Genomic DNA, 13,545 nt, shown 5'->3' on the forward strand with positions numbered 1-13,545 from the left:
GATAATATGATTGTCTATCTAGGTAATCCCAGCAAACCAACTAAAGGACAACTCATACTGTTAAGAGAGTTCAGTGAGATAGCCAGATAAAACAATCAAAATTTTAAAAATTGATAGCCTTCCTATATACCGTCAATAACTGACCATAAAATGCAATGGTATGCAATGTAAAGAAGGACTCACAATATCAAACTCCATAAAATACCAAGAAATAAACCTATCAAGAAATATAAAACCTAAATGATGAGTTATAAAATATCACAGAAAGACATAAAGATCTGAATAGATGGAGAGAGATACCATATTCCTAGATAGATAGATTTCAGAACTGTAAAAGGAAGAATTCTTCCACAAACTAATCTATAAAGCCAATTTCAATAGGACTTTTTATAAATCTTGACAAACTGATTCTAAAGTTCATAGGGAGGAAAAATGCAGGAATATCCAAAAAAATTTTTTAAATAACAGTAAGAACGGACTTGCCTTACCAGATAACAAAACATGCAATAAAAGAATAGCGAGTAAAACAATGTGGTATTGTCACGGCAACAGAATAAACAGGCTAACAGTAAGTGTCCAGAATCAGATCCTTAGGAATTTAGTTTATGAGAAGGTGGCATTCCAAATCAATAGGCAAAGAGAGAAAGACAACATAGTTATCAAACACTCCTATCTTTCAGGGACAAAATATAATTAAATTCTTAACTCATACCACATGTAAAAATTAACTCCAGATGCCTATGAAAAGCCTTTAGGTAAAAATAAAATGATTTTAAAGTATTAGAAGAAACGATAGGAAAAGTCCTATGATCTTAGGATGTGTGGCAGAGACAGCTTTACCTACCCAACATTCATTCTTTATTTCCTTATTAATAGCAGAATCCTAATTTTAATATAGGCACACTATCACCAAGATATTTCCCAGTCTCTTTTGCACTTAGCTGTATTAGGTGTGAAAGGGTTATCTGGGACTTCCAAGAAACCTACTGAAAAGAGAGAGGATACTCAAGTGTAATGGCTGAAGCTCTAGTAGTAATTTTGGACAATGAGGTGACCTTGAAATAGAAGTCATGTGTGGGATAGCAGAGCAGAAAGATAGAAACATAGTATTCATGACACCTTGAAGCCACTATATCTACCTTAGACTATCTACCTTGAGTTGTATATTCTGTGAGAGAAAAGTAGCCTATTTTGTTTAATCTACTGTTAATTCATTTTATTACCATTTTATGTAGTTGAACCTAATCTTAAGAAATACAGGATGGGAAAGGCCTTCCTAAATAAGCAAGACACAAAACCTAGAAGTCATAAGGAAACGACTGACATGTATGATTTTATAACAATTTAAAATTTCTGTATAAAACCAAATAATATGTATATTCCCTCCTAATAATTAGGGATTTGAAAATTTTTAAATTTTTCACTCATTAGATTGACAAAAGTTCAAAGATAAAAAAACAAGTATTGGGAGGATTTATGGAAATGGTCATTCTTTTTACACTGTGGGTGGGAACTGTAAATAAGATAAACTTTTTAGAAGGCAATTTGGCATTAAATATTAAATCTTTTCATGTATATACCTTTTCACCCAGAAATTCTTGAAAAATATGGTGTAAATAAAAGAAGTTCATTTCAGCACTATTTGTAATAGCAAAAGTTTGTAAGCCATCTAACTCTTCATCAGTAAAGGAGTGGTTAAAAATTACAGTATGTTCATACTATAGAATACACTGCTATTAAAACACACATTGGTATCAAAATAAATGAGGTTGATGTGTATGTACTGATATAGAAGAACTTCATGACAGGAGCAATAATTATAGTATGACCTTTTTTATATGTAGACATAACATATGTTCATTAGCCCATATATATGTACTAAATAAATAGAAAGGAAATTGGAAGGACCCACAGCAAACTACTGATAACAGTTACTTCTGGGGTCAAGGGAGACCTGACTTTTTGCTTTATAAATTTTATTTTTGAATCTTTAAAAATGAATCCATGCATTACTTATATAATAAGAAGAAACAAACAAATGTGAAAAGAAATCACTGACCTGGAAATACACCCTATAAGTTCATTGAAAAATACCAATTAAAGAAAACAGAGCTAGTGCTGAAGATGAAAGACCCAGGAATTATGAAAAATTAAAAAAACAGCCTTAAAGGGCAGAAAGTTGAAGGATAAAATTTTAAAATTAAGAGGATTAACACCTACCTGAAAAAGAACTGATCTGAAATTCAGCAAAGTAACAGGAATATGAGAGAGACATAAAAGTGGTAACTATTAGCCATCATCACCCACCAAAAGACTGTACATTTTGCATTAAGAAAATACTCCACACACATTCACTCTTCCTAGCCACACTCAAGTAGTTGCATAAAGGTGGGAAATTATAATGGGAAGCTAAATTATGATACATATAAAAACAATTATAAAGTCATCAATTTTAAAACCTGACAGTCCCAATCAAAAGAATGTATGACCCAATCTAAGGTAAGGTAAATGAAAGCGTTAAAATTGCAAATAGAGTGTTCCCAACAAGATGCTTGTGGAAAAATACCTTGATTTAATTTGACTCAATAATTGATACAACAGAGTATATTGAAAAAAACATTGTCAGAATCAAGAGATCTAGATTCTAGTTCTAGATCAGCCCCCAGTATAGCAACATAACCTCGAGCAAGTCACAACTTATCTGGGCATCACTTAGTTCATTTGTAAAATGAGAGGACCTGGGTACAGGATCTCTAAGTTCTGAATGATCTCTAAGGATATTTCAATTTCTAAAGAAATACATCTAAGAAACAGAACATTAACTTCTGTTGTCCAAGCTGTAGATCTGCCTAATGAGTTGTATACAGCAGTGGAAGTTTGTTTCTGAGATGTCATGGTATTTGGGAGATAAAATTCAATGAGACGTTAGGAAGTATCCCAGAGAACGAGTGACCTCCTTTAGCTAAGGAGAAAAAGGAAATTCTTTGGGCAACTGGTTTTATTGAGCCACATAAAAAAAATCATTCTTACCTGAAATGATCTAAATCAAATGGTTTAACACTAAGACCTAAATACTCAGAAAACCAAGCACTTGGCATAGCAGAAAAGAATACCTTTGCATTTGTGATTGGAAACTGGGTAAAGTCATTACAATACAATGTAACTTTAGTTTACTCTTCCAGTTACTACTCCTCTATACAAACTTCCCTTTCCTGGGAGAATAGTCATCCCATTGTCACAAATACATTCCTTCACTGATATCATTGTTTTTAGTATGTCTTTCCCAGAATACCACTATCATTCAATAGACATTTACTGCATGTGTTTTCATACTGTCCATTATTTTTATACAAATGGTTCTCATTCAAGCCAACCTGAAAGTTCCTGTGGATGAGAAGCATATCTTCTTTCTATTGTCTAACTTCCCTCAACAGATTACACTCTCAACGTTTGTTGATTTAAAAATTCACAAATTATCTCTTTTAATTAAAGTCTGAGAGTTTTGGGAAATTAATTTCGCACCTACATTCTGACTCATTCTTATGTAAATATGTTCTTTTTTGTATTAAGGAAAACAAATTTAAAATAAGTTTAAAAAAAAAACCTTCATAAATATGAATCAGGGACAGGTGATCAGTATTTTAAGACATTTAACAATTGATTTTCTTTACCAATTTACTTTCATTTCTCTTGTTTTAATTCTTCCTCCCATTGGAAATCTGTAAATAAACAAGGTAAAACTTTTATTATTATTATTTATTTTAACTGAATAAAACCTTTTTAAAATTACTTAAAACATATTTAATTTCTGTACCTGATAGTTTTCCGATTTGGATCTTTGTTCAAAGTATTCAGTGTTTTCTTTTCATTTACTCTTAATTGTATATCTAGAAATTCCTTGCAGCTGGCTATCATTGTGACCTATAAAATTTCAGCATTTGTTCATTTAGTTATGTCCATTCTTTACTTCTTTTCTCTCATTTATTTTTTTCTGTATTTATTTATTTTTAATGCTGCCTTGGGACATCACATTTAGCATAATAGAGTTAAAAACCTGCCTTATACATTTTGCTTCTTTAAGAATTCATTCATTCACTAATGAAAGTTTACAAACACTTGTTATATGGCAGACACTGTGTTACACACTGGGGCTATATCAGTAAGATTGTAAAGATTAACAAGATAAAATTTAGAATATTCAGCCTAGCACCTAACACATAATAAGCACTCAATAAATGAAGATTTCATTACTACCGCTATTACTACTGTTATATTATTATTCACCCTTCTATAGTTTGCAAATTATTATTCCTATTGAGGATTATTTTGTAATGAAAACAATGCTGTAGGTATTAAGAAATCTGTATTCTAGAGCCTAATTCTGCCAGATGACTTTGAGCAAAGTACTCTGCTTTGGTTTCTCACACTTGTAAAATGAAACTAACACCTTTTCTAATTCTCTTTCACACTTACTGAACTCAAAATCAGATGAGTTAATGTTAACATTAGGGAGTTTCTATTCTTGATTTCTTCTCAGTTAAGAATAATATTCAACACAACATTGTAAATCAACTATACTTCAATAAAAAATAAATTAAAAAAGAATAATATTTACATGAAAATACAAGCCTTCTACTCATCAATTTTTGTGCAATTTTTAGTATAATAATCTTATCACAATAATCAACTTAGATATTTTAAATAAAAATAAATAGTTTGGATTTGAGAATAAATATAAATTTCATGTTCATATCCCCAGTAATGGAAGAAAGGACCAATACAGTTACCAGGTGCCAAAAACATAACTATGGTTCTATTCATTGCTATAGCTACAAAGTTGCCCCCACTGGTGATATCTTAGTATAGCCTGTTTTTACGCCCATTTTCTCCAAAATCAGTTCTTTTTCCTGGTCTATCACCAATGCTATTCTCTTTCTACTGTTATCATTATTCTGATGCAAATGATTTAGGGAAAAGTTGCAAGTAGGAGGCACATGCGTCCCTCAGTGTCCCTCATTCATGGCAGACTTTCCTAATATACCATGCCACACCATCTTGGAATCTTTCTCAGCACATTCTTTCTCAACATATTACACTTGGTAACCACTACCAAGGTAATCAGCATTATCACATAAGTTGAAAGGCAGTTGCCATCCTGACTTTGGGTATGTATATGAATTTTCTTAGCCCTAACACAGAGATACAATTGAAAATATATTCTAAGGAGTACTATTCTATATCTTACAATCAAAGGCATATAAGGAGGAAAAACATAAGCACTATTAGAAATGCTTTCTTTTCTGCTCATTTATTCTTAAATTGCATGAGATACACAAATTATTTCCCCCAATATTATTTTATACTATAGCATTATATATTTATTTTCTTGTGAAAATTAATTTACCAGATCCAGTAAAGTTTCTTTTCCACTGATTGTACAAAATTTCTTCACTGTCTCAAATGTAATATAATACCAAGCCATCAGTCTTCCTGCCTCTGTGGGAAAAGACGGAAAAATAAACATTCCCCGTCAGCTGAAACAACTTGAATTTTCATCAGTTTAACAAACATTTCCTTAGCATCTTTGCTGTGCCTTTAACAGCATCAGGTACAAAAGACACCAAAAAATCTAGACGACACGGTCTCTGGAACCTATAGGTTAGCTAGGGAGATAACCACATGTGAAATAGCTAGACTAGAGTACAAAATCCAGTTAATGATAATGTTTACATACACAAACTTAAGTACAGAGGAAATTAAGCCTAAGAGAATGGTCCGTGTGGGATAACCTTCTAGAGAAAATGGGTTTAGAGCAGGATTTTAAAGTAAACAATAGGCCTTGGCAGAAAGGAAATATAGCCATTATGACCTCAGGAAAAAACAAAACTTGTTTATCAAAAGAGTAAAGTTTAAAAGACTATCTTTAGGGCTTCCCTGGTGGCGCAGTGGTTAAGAATCTGCCTGCCAATGCAGGGTACACGGGTTCGAGCCCTGGTCTGGGAAGATCCCACATGCCACGGAGCAACTAAGCCCGTGAGCCACAACTACTGAGCCTGCGCGTCTGGAGCCTGTGCTCCACAACAAGAGAGGCCACGATAGTGAGAGGCCAGTGCACCGCGATGAAGAGTGGCCCCTGCTCGCCGCAACTGGAGAAAGCCCTCGCACAGAAACGAAGACCCAACACAGCCATAAATAAATATTAAATAAATAAATAAATTAAAAAAAAAAAAGACTATCTTTAGAATAATGTAATGAGAGATATGGCTTGATAAACATAAGACTAAAATTCAGGTCAAACTGACCTGCTTAGAATCTTTGGGCCACCACTTACTAGTTACTAGGTGATCATGTGCAGGTTACTTTACCAGTTTCTTAATGTAATGTGGGAATAATAAAAGTATGCATCTCATATGTTTGTTGTGAAGAAGATTAAATGCAATAATACATGCATAGTACTTAGCATAGTGCCCAACATTAAATAAATGTTGTCTACTTTTATTATCAAAACATGATGAAAGAGGGCTTCTCTGGTGGCGCAGTGGTTGAGAGTCTGCCTGCCAATGCAGGGGACGCGGGTTCGAGCCCTCGTCTGGGAGGATCCCACATGCCGCGGAGCGGCTGGGCCCGTGAGCCACAATTACTGAGCCTGCGCATCTGGAGCCTGTGGTCCGCAACAAGTGAGGCCGCGGTGGTGAGAGGCCCGCGCACCGCGATGAAGAGTGGCCTCCGCTTGCACCAACTAGAGAAAGCCCTCACACAGAAACGAGGACCCAACACAGCCATAAATAAATAAATTAAATAAATTTAAAAAAAAAATGATGAAAGATAGAATACAGAGGCCCTGAAATAGCCTCTAAATGCTATAAAGGAGTTTAGATTTGGGTTTTGATTTGTAAAATAACAGAGGACCACTTAAAATTCTTGAGCAATATTTCAATTAAATTGGAATTTGAAACTAAATTGTTTTGGAAATAAAACATCAGGTAGGCTGTGGGTAGGAGGATGGGTAGAGTGAGGATAAGTAACTGATGAAATGGAATTTATTTAAAAGGATACTGGCTTCAATTATAAGTTGTCAAAAACATTACAAAGAATTTCAAGTCTTGTGAACACACACAAAAAACAGCTGAGAAGAGGAAAACGGCATACTATTGCTCAAGGAAAAGGCTAATATTTAAGTATGTGCTACAGGTTTTGCTGAAGAGGAAAGAATTTGACATTCCATCACTTATAGGCATCAAGAATAAGGTACAGTAGACAGAACTTAAGACTCAGGAATAGCCACTTTCTCAATTAGGAGTCTAGTGAATATGTTCAGCCAAAATGTGAGTAATGCAGTGGTTCATCAAAGGGAGATTCTAAGAGCAGTGTGTGAGATAGCGAGAATATGGTTACCAAGGGAATTAGTATATGTTATATTTAGGGTATATTTAAAGATGCTCCTCTTATCCTAGATGTTTATAAATTAATATAGGGTATCTCCCTGCTAGTGAAAATGAAAGGTTTCGAGAAAACGCTTGATATTTGCTGGCTTATTAGTAAGGATGAAGGTTTCCTAGGTAAGGTTTAAAATTAAACTAGAAAGAAAGCTATAAAGAAAATGAGTCAAGGTAGAAGGAATGGAAAAAATTTTTAAAAATTTGCAAGTGAAGAGAGAAAATAAAGAGTCACCTTGCTCAAAGAGGATTAACCAAGATGGCGGAGTAGAAGGACGTGCTCTCACTCCCTCTTGCGAGAGCACCAGAATCACAACTGGCTGCTGGACAATCACTGACAGGAAGACACTGGACTTCACCAAGGAGGATACCCCACGTCCAAGGACAGAGGAGAAGCCACAGTGAGATGGTAGGAGGGGTGCAATCAGAGTAAAATCAAATCCCATTACTGCTGGGTGGGTGACTCACAGACTGGTGAACACTTATACCACAGAAGTCCACCCACTGGAGTGAAGCTTCTGAGCCCCACGTCAGGCTTCCCAACCTGGGGGTCCAGCAACGGGAGGAGGAATTCCTAGAGAATCAGACTTTGAAGCCTAGTGGGAATTGATTGCAGGACTTTGACAGGACTGGGGGAAACAGAGACCCCACTCTTGGAGGGCGCACAGAAAGTAGTGTGCGCATCGGGACCCAGGGGAAGAAGCAGTGACCCTGGGGGAAACTGAACCAGACCTACTTCCTAGTGTTGGAAGGTCTCCTGCAGAGGCGGGGGATGGCTCTGTTTCACCGTGGGGACAAGGACACTGGCAGCAGAAGTTCTGGGAAGTACTCCTTGGCATGAGCCCTCTCAGAGTCTGTCATTAGCCCCACCAAAGAGCCCAGATAGGCTCCAGTGCTGGGTGGCCTCAGGCCAAACAACCAACAGGGAGGGAACCCAGCCCCACCCATCAACAGTCAAGTGGATTAAAGTTGTACTGAGCTCTGACCACCACAGCAACAGTCAGCTCTACCCACCACCAGAGCCTCCCATCAAGCCTCTTAGATAGCCTCAACCACCAGAGGGCAGAGAGCAGAAGCCAGAAAAACTATAATCCTGCAGCCTGTGGAACAAAAACCACATTCACAGAAAGGTAGACAAAATGAAAAGGCAGAGGGCTATATACCAGATGAAGGAACAAGATAAAACCCCAGAAAAACAACTAAATGAAGTGGAGATAGGCAACCTTCCAGAAAAAGAATTCAGAATAATGATAGTGAAGATGATCCAGGACCTCGGAATAAGAATGGAGGCAAAGATCGAGAAGATCCAAGAAATGTTTAACAAAGACCTAGAAGAATTAAAGAACAAAGAAACAGAGATGAACAATACAATAACTGCAATGAAAACTACATTAGAAGGAATCAATAGCAGAATAACTGAGGCAGAAGAACGGATAAGTGACCTGGAAAACAGAATGGTGGAATTCACTCCTGCGGAACAGAATAAAGAAAAAAGAATGAGAAGAAATGAAGACAGCCTAAGAGACCTCTGGGACAACATTAAAAGCAACAACATTTGCATTATAAGGGTCCCAGAAGGAGAAGAGAGAGAGAAAGGACCCGAGAAAATATTTGAAGAGATTATAGTCAAAAACTTGCCTAACATGGGAAAGGAAATAGGCACCCAAGTCCAGGAAGCACAGAGAGTCCCATACAGGAGAAACCCAAGGAGACACACCGAGACACATAGTAATCAAGCTGGTAAAAATTAAAGACAAAGAAAAATTATTGAAAGCAGTAAGGGAAAAACGACAAATAATATACAAGAGAACTCCCATAAGGTTAACAGCTGATTTCCCAGGAGAAACTCTACAAGCCAGAAGGGAGTGGCATGATATACTTAAAGTGATGAAAGGGAAGAACCTACAACCAAGAATACTCTACCCGGCAAGGATCTCATTTAGATTTGATGGAGAAATCAAAAGCTTTAGAGACAAGCAAAAGCTAAGAGAATTCAGCACCACTAAACCAGCTCTACAAAAAATGTTAAAGGAACTTCTCTAAGTGGGAAACACAAGAGAAGAAAAGGACTTACAAAAACAAACCCAAAACAATTAAGAAAATGGTCATAGGAACATACATATTGATAATTACCTTCAACGTGAATGGATTAAATTCTCCAACGAAAAGACACAGGCTTGCTGAATGGATACAAAAACAAGACCCATATATATGCTGTCTACAAGAGACCCACTTCAGACCTAGGGACACATACAGACTGAAAGTGAGGGGATGGAAAAAGATATTCCATGCAAATGGAAATCAAAAGAAAGCTGGAGTATCAATACTCATATCAGATAAAATAGACTTTAAAATAAAGAATGTTACAAGAGACAAGGAAGGACACTACATAAAGATCAAGGGATCAATCCAAGAAGAAGATATAACAATTACAAATATATATGCACCCAACATAGGAGCACCTCAATACATAAGGCAACTGCTAACCGCTATAAAAGAGGATATCGACAGTAACACAATAATAGTGGGGACTTTAACACCTCACTTACACCAATGGACAGATAATCAAAAATGAAAATAAAAAAGGAAACAGAAGCTTTAAATGACACAATAGACCAGATAGATTTAATTGATATTTATAGGACATTCCATCCAAAAACAGCAGATTACACTTTCTTCTCAAGTGCGCACAGAACATTCTCCAGGATAGATCACATCTTGGGTCACAATTCAAGCCTCAGTAAATTTAAGAAAATTGAAATCATATCAAGCATCTTTTCTGACCACAACGCTATGAGATTAGAAATGAATTACAGGGAAAAAAACGTAAAAAACACAAACACATGGAGGCTAAACAATACGTTTCTAGATAACCTAGAGATCACTGAAGAAATCAAAGAGGAAATCAAAAAATACCTAGAGACAAATGACAATGAAAACACGACGATCCAAAACCTATGGGATGCAGCAAAAGCAGTTCTTAGAGGGAAGTTTATAGCTATACAAGCCTACCTAAAGAAACAAGAAAAATCTCAAGTAAACAATCTAACCTTACACCTAAAGGAACTAGAGAAAGAAGAACAAACAAAACCCAAAGTTAGCAGAAGGAAAGAAATCATAAAGATCAGAGCAGAAATAAATGAAATAGAAACAAAGAAAACAATAGCAAAGATCAACAAAACTAAAAGCTGGTTCTTTGAGAAGACAAACAAAATTGATAAACCATTAGCCAGACTCATCAAGAAAAAGAGGGAGAGGACTCAAATCAATAAAATTAGAAATGAAAAAGGAGAAGTTACAACAGACACCGCAGAAATACAAAGCATCTTAAGAGACTACTACAAGCAACTCTATGCCAATAAAATGGACAACCTGGAAGAAATGGACAAATTCTTAGAAAGGTAAAACCTTCCAAGACTGAACCAGGAAGAAACAGAAAATATGAACAGACCAATCACAAGTAATGAAATTGAAACTGTGATGAAGAATCTTCCAATAAACAAAAGCCAAGGACCAGACGGCTTCACAGGAGAATTCTATCAAACATTTAGAGAAGAGCTAACACCTATCTTTCTCAAACTCTTCCAAAATATTGCAGAGGGAGGAACACTCCCCAACTCATTCTACGAGGCCACCATCACCCTGATACCAAAACCAGACAAAGATGTCACAAAGAAAGAAAACTACAGGCCAATATCACTGATGAACATAGATGCAAAAATCCTCAACAAAATACAAGCAAACAGAATCCAACAGCACATTAAAAGGATCATACACCATGATCAAGTGGGGTTTATTCCAGGAATGCAAGGATTCTTCAATATACGCAAATCAATCAACGTGACACATCATATTAACAAATTGAGGAGAAAAACCATGTGATCATCTCAATAGATGCAGAGAAAGCATTTGACAAAATTCAACACCCATTTATGATAAAAGCCCTGCAGAAAGTAGGCATAGAGGGAACTTTCCTCAACATAATAAAGGCCATATATGACAAAACCACAGCCAACATTGTCCTCAATGGTGAAAAACTGAAACCAATTCCACTAAGATCAGGAACAAGACAAGGTTGCCCACTCTCACCACTATTATTCAACATAGTTTTGGAAGTGTTAGCCACAGCAATCAGAGAAGAAAAAGAAATAAAAGGAATCCAAATCGGAAAAGAAGACTGTTTGCAGATGACATGATACTATACATAGAGAATCCTAAAGATGCTACCAGAAAACTACTAGAGCTAATCAATGAATTTGGTAAAGTACCAGGATACAAAATTAATGCACAGAAATCTCTTGCATTCCTATACACTAATGATGAAAAATCTGAAAGTGAAATTAAGAAAACACTCCCATTTACCATTGCAACAAAAAGAATAAAATATCTAGGAATAAACCTACCTAAGAAGACAAAAGACCTGTATGCAGAAAATTATAAGACACTGATGAAAGAAATTAAAGATGATACAAATAGATGGAGACATATACCATGTTCTTGGATTGGAAGAATCAATATTGTGAAAATGACTCTACTACCCAAAGCAATCTACAGATTCAATGCAATCCCTATCAAATTACCAATGGCATTTTTCACAGAACTAGAACAAAAAATTTCACAATTTGTATGGAAACACAAAAGACCCCAAATAGCCAAAGCAATCTTGAGGATGAAAAATGGAGCTGGAGGAATCAGGCTCCCTGTCTTCAGACTATATTACAAAGCTACAGTAATCAAGACAGTTTGGTACTGGCACAAAAACAGAAACATAGATCAGTGGAACAGGATAGAAAGCCCAGAGATAAACCCATGCACATATGGTCACCTTATCTTTGATAAAGGAGGCAAGCATATACAGTGGAGAAAAGACAGCCTCTTCAATAAGTGGTGTTGGGAAAACTGGACAGGTACATGTAAAAGTATGAAATTAGAACATTCCCTGACACCATACACAAAAATAAACTCAAAATGGATTAAAGACCTAAGTGTAAGGCCAGACACTATCAAACTCTTAGAGGAAAACATAGGCAGAACACTCTATGACATAAATCACAGCAAGATCCTTTTTGACCCAGCTCCTAGAGAAATGGAAATAAAAACAAAAATAAACAAATGGGACCTAATGAAACTTCAAAGCTTTTGCACAGCAAAGGAAACCATAAACAAGACCAAAAGACAACCCTCAGAATGGGAGAAAATATTTGCAAATGAAGCAACTGACAAAGGATTAATCTCCAAGATTTACAAGCAGCTCATACAGCTCAATAACAAAAAAACGAACAACCCAATCCAAAAATGGGCAGAAGACCTAAATAGACATTTCTCCAACGAAGATATACAGATTGCCAACAGACACATGAAAGAATGCTCAACATCATTAATCATTAGAGAAATGCAAACCAAAACTACAATGAGATATCATCTCTCACCAGTCAGAATGGCCATCATCAAAAAATCTAGAAACAATAAATGCTGGAGAGGGTGTGGAGAAAAGGGAACACTCTTGCACTGTTGGTGGGAATGTAAATTGATACAGCCACTATGGAGAACAGTACGGAGGTTCCTTAAAAAACTAAAAATAGAACTACCATATGACCCAGCAATCCCACTACTGGGCATATACCCTGAGAAAAGCATAATTCAAAAAGAGTCATGTACCAAAATGTTCATTGCAGCTCTATTTACAATAGCCAGGACATGGAAGCAACCTAAGTGTCCATCATCGGATGAATGGATAAAGAAGATGTGGCACATATATACAATGGAATATTACTCAGCCATAAAAAGAAATGAAATGGAGGTATTTGTAGTGAGGTGGATGGAGTTAAAGTCTGTCATACAGAGTGAAGTAAGTCAGAAAGAGAAAAACAAATACAGTATGCTAACACATACATATGGAATCTAAGGAAAAAAAAAAAAAGGTCATGAAGAACCTAGTGGCAAGACGGGAATAAAGACACAGACCTACTAGAGAATGGACTTGAGGATATGGGGAGGGGGAGGGGTAAGATGTGACAGGGTGAGAGAGTGGCATGGACATATATACACTACCAAATGTAAAATAGCTAGCTAGTGGGAAGCAGCCGCATAGCACAGGGAGATCAGCTCG

The 13,545-nt window shown here is 36.2% G+C and overlaps 1 protein-coding gene across 1 annotated transcript in view; it reads right to left on the minus strand.

Annotated features, from left to right (window-relative positions):
• The window catches only part of HFM1 (helicase for meiosis 1), a 150,074-nt gene that overhangs the window by 81,677 nt on the left and 54,852 nt on the right, over window positions 1-13,545 (minus strand). Inside the window, exons 21-23 of the mRNA XM_059900015.1 lie at window positions 5,405-5,496; window positions 3,815-3,921; window positions 3,672-3,719 (exon numbers count right to left, since the gene is read on the minus strand). Of these exons, the coding sequence (XP_059755998.1) occupies window positions 3,672-3,719; window positions 3,815-3,921; window positions 5,405-5,496 (247 nt within the window). The remainder of the gene's footprint in view (window positions 1-3,671; window positions 3,720-3,814; window positions 3,922-5,404; window positions 5,497-13,545) is intronic.

This window comes from Balaenoptera ricei, chromosome 1 (assembly GCF_028023285.1).
Source record: "Balaenoptera ricei isolate mBalRic1 chromosome 1, mBalRic1.hap2, whole genome shotgun sequence".
NCBI lineage: Eukaryota > Metazoa > Chordata > Mammalia > Artiodactyla > Balaenopteridae > Balaenoptera > Balaenoptera ricei.